General features: G+C 46.1%; 3 protein-coding genes across 5 annotated transcripts; 2 read left to right on the forward strand and 1 right to left on the reverse strand.

Moving 5' to 3' along the window:
• Positions 1 to 141: 141 nt before the first annotated feature.
• On the reverse strand, positions 142 to 1,669 carry LOC134010585 (coiled-coil-helix-coiled-coil-helix domain-containing protein 5). Of its 2 annotated transcripts, none has more exons than XM_062450063.1 (4): positions 1,583 to 1,669; positions 1,277 to 1,417; positions 676 to 827; positions 142 to 532 (listed from the first exon to the last, which is right to left on the reverse strand). In XM_062450063.1, coding segments are annotated over exons 1-4 (321 nt in total). In that variant the 5' UTR covers positions 1,585 to 1,669; the 3' UTR covers positions 142 to 506. The 2 variants fall into 2 exon arrangements, with proteins under 2 accessions (XP_062306047.1, XP_062306046.1); XM_062450062.1 differs by having other exon boundaries at positions 142 to 535.
• Positions 1,670 to 1,968: 299 nt separating this feature from the next.
• On the forward strand, positions 1,969 to 9,657 carry atp13a1 (ATPase 13A1). The gene is made up of 25 exons (XM_062449704.1): positions 1,969 to 2,492; positions 2,728 to 2,817; positions 3,030 to 3,293; positions 3,495 to 3,650; positions 3,757 to 3,826; positions 3,921 to 4,027; positions 4,114 to 4,243; positions 4,352 to 4,407; positions 4,524 to 4,650; positions 4,779 to 4,916; positions 5,005 to 5,125; positions 5,261 to 5,418; positions 5,610 to 5,785; positions 5,892 to 6,002; positions 6,148 to 6,273; positions 6,423 to 6,531; positions 6,620 to 6,813; positions 6,929 to 7,025; positions 7,475 to 7,656; positions 7,775 to 7,889; positions 7,991 to 8,187; positions 8,364 to 8,506; positions 8,613 to 8,724; positions 8,814 to 8,957; positions 9,073 to 9,657. Exons 1-25 carry the CDS (start codon positions 2,139 to 2,141, stop codon positions 9,181 to 9,183), a joined length of 3,588 nt encoding a protein of 1,195 aa, XP_062305688.1. The 5' UTR covers positions 1,969 to 2,138; the 3' UTR covers positions 9,184 to 9,657.
• A 350-nt stretch (positions 9,658 to 10,007) lies between these two features.
• On the forward strand, positions 10,008 to 12,763 carry LOC134010318 (kinetochore-associated protein DSN1 homolog). 2 transcript variants are annotated; one of them, XM_062450041.1, is made up of 11 exons: positions 10,008 to 10,113; positions 10,434 to 10,470; positions 10,585 to 10,861; positions 10,976 to 11,049; positions 11,162 to 11,234; positions 11,348 to 11,429; positions 11,548 to 11,598; positions 11,694 to 11,765; positions 11,902 to 12,049; positions 12,138 to 12,225; positions 12,312 to 12,763. In XM_062450041.1, the coding sequence occupies exons 1-11, from the start codon at positions 10,085 to 10,087 to the stop codon at positions 12,392 to 12,394; spliced, it is 1,014 nt and encodes a 337-aa protein (XP_062306025.1). In that variant the 5' UTR covers positions 10,008 to 10,084; the 3' UTR covers positions 12,395 to 12,763. The 2 variants fall into 2 exon arrangements, with proteins under 2 accessions (XP_062306025.1, XP_062306024.1); XM_062450040.1 differs by lacking the exon at positions 10,008 to 10,113 and adding an exon at positions 10,199 to 10,359.
• Positions 12,764 to 14,072: the final 1,309 nt, after the last annotated feature.

Genomic DNA, 14,072 nt, shown 5'->3' on the forward strand with positions numbered 1-14,072 from the left:
CTCCCTCTTCCTCTCCATAATCAAACTAGTTCTAACGAATCAGACCAGGCAGCCCCCCCCCCCTCCTTTGCCTGCATTCTTCCCAGGCTCATTTTCCCTCAGTCGGTGGATCGCCAAGAAAGATGTGTGGGAGAGATATGACACATTCCAGGGTTTAATTTTATACTAAGACTCAAAATCGAGGAGAGGGGAGTGTGACTAGTATTAGTATAATATGACATCATACTCTTCTCAATATTATTATTCAGAGTATTCAAATCAGTTGCAAAGTCAACTAAAAGAACAGGTCTGTTTCACCCTTTGAGGTGATGAGGATCTCGAAAAGCTTTTTTTTTTCTCCACAGAAAGGAGTCCAATCGATCCAAACGTCGAACAGTGAATGAGTTCCCTTTTCAAATCAGCAGACAAATACAAAAGGTCCCCTTTGACATAAGTTCATCCCCAGAGTATCTGTTGGTCAGTATGGCAGCAGAGACGTCAGCTCTGGAGTGAGGGTTTCCAGGATCCTACGACATCTGAGGGACTGTATCAACTGCTGAGAGAGGGACCACAAAAAAAAACAGTTTATCAAAACTAGACGGCATAGTCCAAACTCTGTGTTTGAAAGCTCTAGATCTCTATGAGAGGATGTGATTGGGTCCACTCCCGACTGTTCTGTGGGTTCAGACAACTCACCAACCCCAGCCAGGTCAACTGTCTCGACACAGCCAAGGAAGCGTGCTACATGAGGCGAGCAGGAGGTCGGTGTGGTCTGGTTGTCTCTGAGGCAGCGCTCAAAGTCTGTAAACTCCTTGGCACAATCGGACCTGATCTTCTGGATCACTGGGCTACATGAACATGAGAGAGTGAGAGAGAGAGAAAGTACATGTGAGGAGGTTACTGACTAATCATGTGAAGTCAAATCAACATATATGTATAGCCCTTTTTACAAGCAATGTCACAGAGGGCTTCACAGCCCCTAAGCCAGGGGTGGGGAACGTCCGGCCCGCGGGCCGTATGCGGCCCGCGAAATCATTTGGTCCGGCCCGCCATGGAACCATATTATTAGGTGCATTATTAGTTGGCAGCAGCACTATTTTAATATGTGGAAGAGGACCGTGGAGGCGCGCAGCGTTGCGTACCAATGTACCAAAAAAATTCGCTCGAGCGCTCTGCGCGCTCGCATTAAGTGTGGAAATATATTTCCACACTTAATATACCTTATAAAGATATTTATAAGGTTCCCCACCCCTGCCCTAAGCCAACCTAAAGGTCTTGAAAACAGAGATGGTCTTACTGAGAGGATGTGCACTGTGCAACCTTCATTTTCAGGTCTTCACACTGATGCTGCCATGTTGATGGGTTGGAGGCCACACATGCCCCATATTCTTCCATCTCTTTATGGCAGAACCGAGTCGTGATATCCATTGCAGCCTGCCTGGTGACAGTCACAGGCAGATTCAGAGACTCATAACTACTTACCAGCCATGTAAAACCTTAATGAAATCGCCACTCCAATGACTTTGAAGGCTTGCAGTCATTGAAACAGAACAAGAACATGCATGCATTACATCGTGAATGAAGTTACAAAAAATAACCTTACATGTTTACCACACAGATGATAGGAAATATTTCACGACATCAAGGTTACAGCAAAACATGTGTCAGTCACTACCGTACACACCTACCTTTTGTGTGATAGGACGGTAAATTGTGAGTTCTGCCATGTTTTGCTATTTCATTGGTTCAAATGGACTTTCAATCTCATGTGTGGGAGCGCATGGACTTCTTAAAGGGGACATTCTCCACAAAAATGGGCACATTCTCCATAAAAATGTGTAATCACAATTTACTTATTTTTCTCAATAACGAATCTCTTTGAAATACTTAATGTTCTATTTCATTTATTTTAATATATTGGTTATTTTGATGTTCAAAATAGTAGCGTAGAAATTATCGGCAGGAAGTAATCTGCCATTGCGTTGTCGTACGTCGTTGCGTACACGGAAGCAGCTGAATGTGAACGAAAAAGCGATTCAGAAAACTGGATCTGAACACCGGACTAGTAAAGGGACAGAAGGATCTATCTCATCATCACCAATAGCAATAGCAAGGGGGTGGTGGTGGATAGAGGGGGGGTGAAGAAAGAGGAACGAACAATGAATGAGGCTACTAAACAGGGGAATGTGGCTTCAGATGGGATTCGGGGACCGGGGGAGTTGCAAATGGCCCCCTCTATTAACCATAGCCAGCATGACAACGGAGCTAGCGACGAGCTAGTAAGCTCAGTGACGCTTTACCGGCGCAGGCCCCGGGTATTACATGGGACGGTTCTCCCCTTTATGGGGTTGTTGTACCCCGGCTGGCTGTATGTCTGGCTCGGAGTGTATGGCGCCTCAGAGTATCCAGAGGCAGGCCTTCTGGCTCTCGCCGCCATCGGGATCGCGCACGTTCTGACAGCACTGTCCGGTTATTGGTCTGTGCACGCACACTGTTTGCTCACCTGCTCTAAGGTAAAGTGATGTATGTTGGCTTGGGATTTGACAAAAGGACACCAGTGTTTCATCATTATGTTAATTGTAAGCATTTGGTTACTAATATTTTTATTGAATAATAATTTGTGCTATGGTAGGGCCAGCTTGGTGGTTTAGTTCTAGATTTGGGTCACTGTGGGCATTTGTAAACTTGAGGTCTTTATCTATCTGATTGTCATGTGGGAATTGCTAACCTGTGAATTATTACACACAGGAGCCAGACCCACACAAGGCTACTCTGGCAAAAGTGATTCCCACCCCCAACAACGGTTCAGCAGAGCTAGTGGCACTCCAGTGGGACAAGGTGTGTAAATGACTCCATCACCCTCGGTGCTGGAACAATGTCTGAGAATGATCTTACCATCATCTGCAGTTTTTCTTCATCTGAATGCTGATCCTACTGTTTACCATTAGTGTAACATGATGGGAGTGAGTCTCTCCATTCTTATACTGTGTTTGCAGAATTTGTGGTGATTCTAAACACATTCTGGCCTTATTTCTTCCTCCTTGTTCCAGGATGATAATGGCGAGGAAATCCTGTCCTTCGAGTTCCAGAAGATCCGGTATACCTATGACAGGAAGGAAACGAAATGCTTCCTTCCTGTGACGTTTCCTGTCAGTCAGCCAATGGGCTTTTTCCAGTCCTGGCGTGGCTACCAGGAAGAGACGGACCTGCGGGCTGCAGAAAAACGCTACGGCACCAACCGTGCTGAGATGATGGTGCCAGACTTCCTGGAGCTCTTCAAGGAGAGGGCCACTGCTCCCTTCTTTGTATTCCAGGTGTGTTAGTGTGTGTGTGTGTTTGCACTTTGTAGTGTGTGTGTGTGTGTGTGTGTAATGTTACTGAAGAAGAGATCATTGTCTGAGATCTTTCCATAGTAAGTCACAGCTCAACTTTCTTGTTGTGTGAATGGCAAAGGTTAAATTGCAGCAATTATGCTGGCCCAATACTCGTTTGAATGTATTCTGTCCTCATCCCAGGTGTTCTGTGTGGGACTGTGGTGTCTGGATGAGTACTGGTACTACAGTGTCTTCACACTCTTCATGCTGGTAGCGTTCGAAGCTTCTCTAGTCCAGCAGCAAATGAGGAACATGTCTGAGATTCGCCGCATGGGAAACAAACCCTACATGATCCAGGTAACCCCAAAGCTTCTTATTCGGTTTCCACCTCACAAACCACATTTAAACTTGATTTCAGTCTCGGAAGCCATTGCTAAGAAACAATGCTAATGTCCTCTGTCAGGTTTACCGAAACAGGAAGTGGAGGCCTGTGTCCAGTGATGAACTTGTCCCTGGGGACATTGTCTCAATAGGTAAGGTTTCCCGTCTATCACCTCACAAATAGCCAAAGTTCTGTGCTTGAGCATCCTTTTGACAGGTTGAGCCTTTGCTTCTGGTCCTCCCTAGGACGCTCCCCACAGGATAACTTGGTACCATGTGATGTGCTGTTACTGAGGGGCCGCTGCATAGTGGATGAGGCCATGCTCACTGGAGAGTCTGTTCCCCAAATGAAGGTCAGGCTGAATCTCGAATGAGAATCAGAACACAGAACTGCCCGAGTGTATCCAAAACTCATTGAATGTACTGATTGCATTTGTAGGAGCCTGTGGAGGACTTGGATCCAGAGAGAATCCTGGATTTGCAGGGTGATTCCCGTCTTCATATCATCTCTGGTGGGACCAAGGTTGTCCAACACAGCCCCCCTCTCAAAGCTAGTGCTGGGTTAAAACGTAAGTGCACTCAGTGGATCAAATCGAAGGAACGTGGGGAATCATCACAGTATGATTTGTGTATTCCACCCAAATAATGCTATGAATCATCATGTCCTCACTCTGCAGCTGTGGACAATGGCTGTGTGGCCTACGTGTTGAGGACTGGGTTCTACACCTCTCAGGTAGGGAGATGCTGTTCTCACACCTCGTCTCTGCCATTCATTCACTTTTTCCAATCAAACGAAGAAAGCAAGGTTTCTTTTTTTTTTGGACAGTTGGATATTTTGTCTGTCTTCAGGGTAAACTGCTGAGGACCATCCTCTTTGGAGTGAAGAGAGTGACGGCCAATAATCTGGAGACCTTCATCTTCATTCTCTTCCTCCTGGTGTTTGCGATTGCTGCTGCTGGTTATGTCTGGGTAGAAGGTGAGAAGCTCAGGAAATATATAGAATTAAGTTCAACCGCCATGATAAATGTCATGTTGAATTGCCTGAGGTCTGGACAGGGCACACTCGAATCATGACATGTCTGCATTTCTGGCTGTCTCCCTCAGGTACCAAGGACCCAAGCAGGAACAGGTACAAGCTGTTCCTGGAGTGCACGCTCATCCTCACCTCCGTGGTCCCCCCTGAGCTCCCCATTGAACTCTCCCTCGCAGTCAACACCTCCCTCATCGCCCTGGCCAAGCTCTGTGAGTTAATATGTGTGTGTGTGCGTGTGTGGGTTTGGTGTTGCCTTGGTAAAAAAGTTTGACTCACCGACTCTGCTCCCTTCCATAGATGTGTTCTGCACAGAGCCCTTCCGGATACCGTTTGCAGGGAAGGTGGAGGTGTGCTGCTTCGACAAGACAGGAACTCTGACCAGTGACAGTCTTGTGGTCCGTGGAGTTGCAGGGCTAAAGTAGGACCTCCTTTTCACAGCAAAACATCTCACGTGTATAGTTCTGTGTAGTGTGTGGCCAATTAGTTTGACAGTACTGCTGTGGCACCTGCGGAAGGGTCTCTGGGTCTCAGAATTCTCAATGTTCACAAACAGGGAGGGGAGAGAGGTGATGCCAGTGTCTGAGATCCCTGTGGACACTCATCGAGTGGTGGCCACGTGTCACTCCCTGGTTACCCTAGATGATGGACAGCTGGTAGGTGACCCGCTGGAGAAAGCCATGCTAATGGCTGCGGACTGGACCCTCACCAAAGGTAACACGCTCACCCTTGACCTGCAATTGCCTCTGCTCAGTGTTGTCTCTCTGTCATCCTGTGACGTGGTGTCTGTGCGCGTGTGTATGTTCGGCGGAGGGGGGGGGGGGGGGGGGGGGGGGTTGGGGGGGGGGGGGGTTGGGGGGGGGCCCCGAGTTCAAACCTCTAACTGTGGCATTCTCTGTGGGCAGATGAGAAGGTGTTTCCTCGAGGTATCAAGACTCCAGGGCTGAAAATCCACCAGCGCTTCCACTTTGCCAGCGCTCTGAAGAGGATGTCCGTCCTGGCCTCGTTTGAGAAACTGGGCTCCACAGAGCTCAGCTACATCTCCACTGTGAAGGGGGCGCCCGAGACACTGAAGGGAATGGTACGTTCCCTCACGCGACATCTGACGAAACGTTCTCGACCCGACTAAACCGGGTAAATACACGTTAGTGCCATTATCACTGTAATAACCCTGGTATTTTTTCTAGTTCTCAAAGTGTCCGGCCAGCTATGACGATGTGCACAGAGAGATGTCCCGGGAAGGGGCCAGAGTCCTGGCTTTGGGCTACAAAGAGCTGGGACACCTCAGCCACCAGCAGGTACCTGGCTCTTGTTTCACTGTGCAGCCCACCGTGCAGCTCAGTACCTCAATACCTCAGATTAGGAAGGGCTCTAAATAGGACTGGCTTGCTCAGAACCGAGCTGGCTCAACATTGACAGGAACCCTTGTTTGTGGGTGTCCAGGTGCGTGAAATGAGCCGCGACGCGCTGGAATGTGACCTGCAGTTTGCCGGCTTCATGGTGGTCTCCTGTCCTCTGAAGACCGACAGCAAGGCAGTCATCAAAGAAATCCAGGAGGCATCCCATCATGTGAGTAAACCGCCTAAAAACCCGGAACCACTCCCGCGACACAGACACACACACAGGGTCAGATCAAAGATGCACCACGTACTATTTCTATGTCACTTTGGATAAAAACATCTGCTAAACGAATGAAATGGAAACGGTCTCTCTGTCAGGTGGTAATGATTACCGGTGACAACCCCCTGACTGCGTGCCACGTAGCCAAAGAGCTTCACTTCATCCAGAAGGAACACACTTTGATACTGCAGACTGGACCCAACCAGGGTACGTCTTACTCACCCCCACAGTATGTAGAATTGCAATCTTGTGTATAGTAATGTAGTGTCAGACTCAAGTGTTTCCGTTTTTCCAGGAGAGTGGCAGTGGGAGTCTATAGATGGGAGCGTGTGCGTACCACTGCCCCCTCCCTCTGTGCCCTCGTTCACCAATCAGTATGACCTCTGTGTGACTGGGGAGGGCCTGGCCAGATTGTCCAGTGACTCGCAACTGCTCCACGCACTCTTGCCTCATGTGCAGGTGTTTGCACGGGTCAGCCCCAAACAGAAGGTCTGTTTTGTTTTCTTCCATTGAACTGCACATCCTGAAGAAACGTGAGTCATTCTGTACTTGTTGTGTTTTGTTGGCTGTTCATGCTCATTCATATTTCATTTTGATATTTCAGGAGTTTGTGATCACTAGCCTGAAGGGTTTGGGCTACATTACATTGATGTGTGGGGATGGGACCAATGATGTTGGAGCGCTCAAACACGCCCATATTGGTAAGACCAATGAGCATTTCGACTGTCTTACCTACCACACTGTATCTGGGCCGGATTCCTCTGTTTTATCAAGCACGGTTGCAAATGGGTATCTAGGAGAAATAGGCCGTTAAGGTTTTCAAATAGTCTGCTTTTAACTGTTCGCAAATCCTGTTTGAAATCTAGAGGTGATCGTGCCTTCCCAGCTGTGGCCCCACGGCACTGGAATAGTCTTCAGCTCCACGTTAGATCCTCTGCCACTATTGATGTTTTTAAATCATATTTTAAGACCCACGTATTCTCCCGAGCCTATGATACAATTGTAATACATTCCAGTACAGCCTGGACAGCAATATGTTCCCTTATGTGTATGTGTCGTTGTGAAACACTGGTTGTTTTTACATTTTCTATAGAAATACATTTGACTTGACTAGGTATGGTTTGATGGTTGTTTTTCCCCAACTCCTCAGGTGTGGCTCTGTTGGCCAATGCCCCGGAACGCATGCCAGAGAGAAGGAAAAGAGGAAGAGATAAGGAGATACCTGTTCCTGAGTCCAGACCCCCTGTCCCGAGTTCAGGAATTAAGATGACCTCTCGGGCAGCCAGACAGAGGGTGATGGCCCAGAGAGAAGAGCAGCTAGCTGCACAGAAGGTGTGAACTCGATCAGACTTGAGGCTTTACGGGACCGATTATCTGGAGCCTAAGTCTGTTTTATGGAACAAAGGACCCATAGATGACTCTAAAACCTTTGTGATTGACTTTGTCGCAGGAGAGAATCAGTCAAGTCTTAAGAGAGCTGGAAGAGGACCAGATACAAGTAGTGAAGCTGGGAGATGCCTCCATTGCCGCCCCTTTCACCTCCAAACTGTCTTCTATACAGTGCAGTGAGTAACAACCTCACACACACACAAACACACCACAGTAACAAGCATGCTTTCGTCACTTCCTAATAAATGACCCGTCTCTCATCTCTCTCCGTCCTCAGTCTGTCATGTGATAAAGCAGGGACGCTGCACACTGGTGACAACCCTGCAGATGTTTAAGATCCTGGCCCTGAATGCCCTCGTCCTGGCCTACAGCCAGTCTGTGCTCTACCTGGAGGGGGTCAAGTTCAGCGACTTCCAGGCCACCTTGCAGGGCCTGCTGCTTGCCGGCTGCTTCCTTTTCATCTCTCGGTCCAAGGTGAGAGGGCATAATGTCAGGAAGCAGTGTTCTGTTTGTACTGTGACTCATAGGCTGCCGGCCGCATACCTGTCCTAAATTCATCCACTCAGTCTCCGAATTGAAATGCGTGTATTGCATGATCCCGGCTGTGAAAGGCCTATGCGTTTGTTGATCATCGAGTTGTTTCTACCCAGCCCCTGAAGACCCTGTCTAAAGAGCGGCCCCTACCCAACATCTTCAATTTCTACACCGTGTTGACAGTGCTGCTACAGTTTGCTGTTCATTTCTGCAGTCTGGTGTATCTGTACAAAGGGGCACAGAGCCGAAGTCCTCCCAGGTACGCATATACATGCACACGCACAGTAAGTGGTCTGGTTCCTGTCTGGGCCGTCTTCCCTGATCTCATCTCGTTCTCCTGGTGGGGGGGTTGACGTTTTTTGCAGGGAAGAAAGGTTTGCAGACCTGTATAAAGAGTTTGAGCCCAGTCTTATAAACAGCACGGTGTACATCATGTCTATGGCCATGCAGATGGCTACCTTTGCCATCAACTACAAGGTACTGGTCCTTTTTCTCTCCTATCAGTGTCTATGTAGAAGGACACCACAGATGCATTCCACTAAATGACGAGCTGTGTTGTCTGATAGGGCCACCCTTTCATGGAGTCTCTGAGTGAGAACCGCCCCCTGCTGTGGAGTATCGCCCTCTCAGGGTTGGCCATTGTGGGGCTACTGATGGGATCGTCACCTGAATTCAACGAGCAGTTTGCACTTGTAGATATTCCAACCGAGGTGAGTGTGCATGTTTACAACAAGGATCACTTCCTTAATGCTATTTATTTAGTCAGCCCTTCTTTTTTTATTTTTTTTTACTCATTGACCCTGTCTTCCTCCACCAACTCTGCAGTTCAAGCTGGTAATTGCCCAGGTGCTCGTGGTGGACTTTGTAGCTGCTCTGCTGGTTGATCGCATCCTGCAGTTTCTTCTGGGGAAGGGAACCTTAAGGCTGCCTTCCTGAACTGTGGCCATATCAACAGCTGCCCCAAGCATCCAATTCCCTTGTCAACCAAACTGTAAAGGGAGAGAAGGAGACTTTTTGGGTCGAGAAAATGGCGGTTGTGATACGCACAACGACGGCTGAGGTGGACAGGCATGGCGCACAGTACTGCACACTCCTGAAAGAATAGCCCATCTCCCCTTCTCCTTTTACCTTCTGTTCCCAACTCATTCAACATGTATTTAAATTCTCTATTTCTTTGTGACACACAATGCCCTTTTATTCCCCCTATCTCCCTTTCCGCCTCCTTCTACAGATGGCCAAGAATTGCAGTATTGTGTGGAGTGGGTAACTGTGTGTCAAGCAGTGTGAGATGCACAGACATGAAAAACAGGGGCGTTCTCCAAGAGAAATGCGAAGTGTTCGATTTTTTTTCCCCCTCTTGATTTTGTAAAAAGACAAATCTCTTACAGACTTATAAAATACTTAAAGTTATATGTGTCTCTGTTTTATTTTCCATTCACAACCAACCGTACACCTCTTAGTAATACCTGTCGTAACAACATTGCACATGAGCATGTAGGAAAACATGTTTCATAGGTTATGTAGCTAGATGTATTTGTAAATATGAATATTCTATACATTGCCCTTGTGCATTACCGCATCCACTTCCCCAGAGATGTCAATATTAGTGTATGTGCTATATGACCAGTAATAATTATACTGGCAACTGGAGTATATATCAAAGGACTTCTGTTTAGAATAGTTCGAAAACAAAGGCAATGATGTGCAGGTTTACGTTTAGTAATGACCAGCGAGCATTGTATGAGGTGGCAAAGAACTACGGTTCCCGGCATGCACAGCTTTGTAATGGGGTGGGGCTGTTTGGTTTGTTTGGGCGCGGGCAGATTTGGATCGAAAAATGGCGGAGTGTGGAACAAAAGTGAACAGGTCTGCTATATTTAATTATTGAACCGTATAAAACATTTCTAATTGAGAATTATTTATTTTTTACCAAATATTCCAGCACGCTGTTAACATAGTTGTGAGACGCGTTTCTTTATAGCAGAGAACATGGCACTTTAGATAGCTAACGATGTTGCTAACGTCACAAACTGTACAGTACAAGTAACTAGATAGTTCTAGCCTAACTGATATGTTTCTAGATACCGTTGTTAGCATGCTAGTTTGCTACATGTGACTACATTAGATTCAGCGTTAAACGTTATTTGAGTATTGTAAATTACATTATCATTTAAAATATCTTTCAGCGGATGCGACACTAATGATGTCGATACCCAGGGCAAGGTAAGACGTCAGAAGGTTCATCTAGACATGGCAGTTGAACAAATATCAAATAACTACATATATCACCATAACCATACTTACATAGCGTTACGTTTTGTTTACCCTATTGTATAGGAAAGTCCCCAGGGACCCAAAAGAGGCCGCTCTAATAGTCCAAGTTCAGCTCCCCCACAGAAGTCCCCTCGAATCCATTCTCCTACATCCTCCACCCTGCTGTCGGAGGCAACAGAGAAGCAAATGGAGCCAAGCACAGGAGAGGTGCAGGAACAGAACCTGGAGGGCGGTGTTCAGGGTGATGGTACTTCCCTGAGTCCGAACACCCGGAGGAAATCCTGGAGGAGGTCTACAAGAGGCAGACGGTCCTTGCCTGCACTCTATAACCCCTCCCATAGTAAGCACCCTCGGTTTACTGGATGTTGAGGTGTAATGCTTCTGGTGACTTTTAGCAACCACTACTGAATCAGAGTATATGTGATCTTATTGAATGCCTGATCTCGTCTCCCAGCTCTCTGCTGTACTATTAACCCATCCTTACCAGAGGAGGACAAGCTGGAGAAGCTTTTGGAGGCCTCTATGAGAGTGAGTGCAAGGGATTACGCTAAGGGAGTTCATTGAGGCAGTCAGTCCTGGAACGGAAGTTCTTGTGAGATAATACAGATGATTGTTTGTCTGATTTCCTTCTTGTTTACAGCTAGCTTTACAGAAAACAAAGGACTCGCTGCAGACATTACCCAATGCTTGTCTGGAATCATTTCAAACTCAAAGTAAGTACAAACCTAGTGGTTGACCTTGGTTAAAATGTTTCCTCATGTTGTTAATGTAAGTAGTACATTTATTATTTACATAACTAATATCCCTGTTATATTCCTTGGCTCAGTGGAGTCTATACAAAATGAATGGTGTTGTCTGGCCAAAGACATGAGCAGCAAGCAAGAGGAACCTCCAACAAGCACTGCCAGGTATTGCAGTTATGCCTTCTATATTATACTCTATTGTATCTTTTAAATGACTGTTTTTGGTTTTCTACTATTATGCATGTCATTCTGAATCTTCACTATCTTCTCCTGTTGATTTTAGGGACCCTGCCATACAGAAGGCTATGGAACAGACCCAGAAGGCCATCCACAGGTATTTCCATCCAGTGCCTTTTCATTGCAACATTTCAACATTCCGTGTGGGTTTTCTACTTTGACGAATCACTGTTGATACCGCCTGTGATCCAGGTTGCAGGTTGAGAATGAATCTTGGGAGTCCCTGCTCAACAAACATCGCAGTAAAGCAGATGAATTGGCCAGGTGAGCTCAGCAGTAACACTGAGTCACTCACTGCACAATCTGACTCTACATCTAATGGCTATCTGTCTTGAAACATGGTATATATTTGTATGTGTGTGTATATATATATGATTCTTTTTTGTCTTTCTCATGACAGACGAGTGGAGCAAGGCCAGCAGGGTGGTGTGCCGTTAGACCCGGCCTGTCTGTCACAGTCCTCACAGAGCCAGATTATCCTCAGTAAACCTGACTACCAAAGTGTACTGTATAGACAACAGCCCCTACTGCACACTATAGAGCTGGTGGTAAGTATAAGGTGCAATGATTGCATTTAACCAATGTGCTTTGATGATGCTGGAAGGGTTCAATTGTCGTGTGATACTCCTTGTGTAGATGGACTCTCAGTGTAAGATGGTGAGGGAACTTCTATCCATCCAAGGACAAGCAAAGTTACTGGTGAAAGAGACCAGTAGTCAATTGGGTAAGGCAACTGACAATAACTTATTTGTATTATATTTGGTCCAACTCAAGATAAGTCAGAACGATATCTGGATGTTTTCTCCTCAGCGTCTGAGGCAGGATTCCAGCATCTTCCCTCGGATCCTATCAGGAATCTGCTGGCAGGTCCTGTTCCCACTTTGCTGTCCTAGTCACTATTCCTTTTGGCAACTGACAACTCATTGATTTGACTGGTATCAACACCCGGAATTGTTCTTCAGGTTCACCCTGTCGTGCAAGACCAGTCATGTTGCTTTCATGTCTCGTATTTCTCTCCATCTTTTTTTTTTTTGGGGGGGGGGGGGGGGGGGGGGGGGGGTTGTAGTGTATGCTGTTGTCCACCAGGGGGCAATACTACTCTTTATTAAGGATCCTATACCATTCACCTGCTTAGTAGATCTTATATGATTGGTTGTTTTGTTAAACTGTGCTTTTTCTTACTTAACTAAGAATAGCATTAGTCATAGATTGTACTAATCTAAATTCTACCCTCCTATATTGTTGTTCTGTACATGTTTCAACTTAATGAGCATAAAGAATTTACTTTAAAGAGACATGACTGTCTTATTATTGTATTATCCCACGTTATCAAAGATGATACATACCTGTAAATGTGTAACTATTGTGCAATGAATGAAATTATTTTGTGAATGAAAGAAAATGTTCTATCACAGCCACAGTAGCTAGATAAAAAAAAATGCAGCCAAATGGGAAAAATCTAAACGTTCAACACTTTGCTCTGCAAGATAGCCACATCCTCTGAATGTGAAACCATTCCACTCAGGACACGTTGCTCTCAGTTAGCGCTACGATTCTGGCTTCCTGTCCCTTGCGGCCATTTGCCTCAGTATTTTTCAGATCCACTTCTCACTAGCGCCAAATTTCTTCCACCTCCTCCATGTCCCCTGACCGTTAGAGAGAACCCCTCCCCCACACCATGACTCTTCTTGCGTTCTGCTGGGTCACTGAGGCAGAACGCAGCCCTGACATTATGCAGTGATTCTCATCCCCCCACTTGCACCCCTAAAGACTCTCAATAGCTAAGTTCTCTCATGTACGGCCTCACACTTCTTATCTGAAGAAAACAAGATAACGTCTCCACAAGTCTTCTATCCCATCAGTCATCTGGTGATGACGATTTCCATTGAACCTCGCATTTACTTTTTGTTTGTTTTTTTTCTATTGTCATTGTCAAATTGGCTCCCACCTATGGCCTGCACCACTCACTGGATTGCTCCTCCCAAGGTTTCTTAAAAATGTTTCCCCTTCTGTTTCTGCAAGTTTTTTTTTTTTTTCTCTCTAAAGGTTTAGGCTGGTTAAAGCTGATCTGTAGGAATCTGTGACGCCCCCCTGTGACATGTAAGGCTTGTAAGAAGGCCTATATGCATTTTAGGTCCTTGTATTGTTCAAGCATGCAACAAAACAGCTTAATCTGTCTAATATGAGACTGAAGTGAAGCTAATTATCAAAGGGAGAAAGGGCAAAGACAGACTGGTCTAAAAGGACAGAATAATGATAGGATATAGGCAGGACAAAGTGGCTTTGGCATCCTTAGGTTCCAACCTCAATGGTCTTTCAATTTCTGTAATAATATGCAGAGAAAGTGATTGAGTTTTTGTTTCTTACTGCCTGAAACAGGAACTTAGACATACAACTGAGGTGCCTTGTGACTGATGGAGCCATGTCATAAGTAAACTAGCAATAAGAGGCAGAGATGTGAGGTTTGCCAAGTTCTGTTACTTGGAAGGGTGCGTATGGTAAAAGATACAATCTTACACAGATTTAGATTACGAGGCTTCCTGCTCCTTGTATTATACATGCAATGTGGTT

This window comes from Osmerus eperlanus, chromosome 2 (assembly GCF_963692335.1).
Source record: "Osmerus eperlanus chromosome 2, fOsmEpe2.1, whole genome shotgun sequence".
Classification (NCBI taxonomy): Eukaryota; Metazoa; Chordata; class Actinopteri; order Osmeriformes; family Osmeridae; genus Osmerus; species Osmerus eperlanus.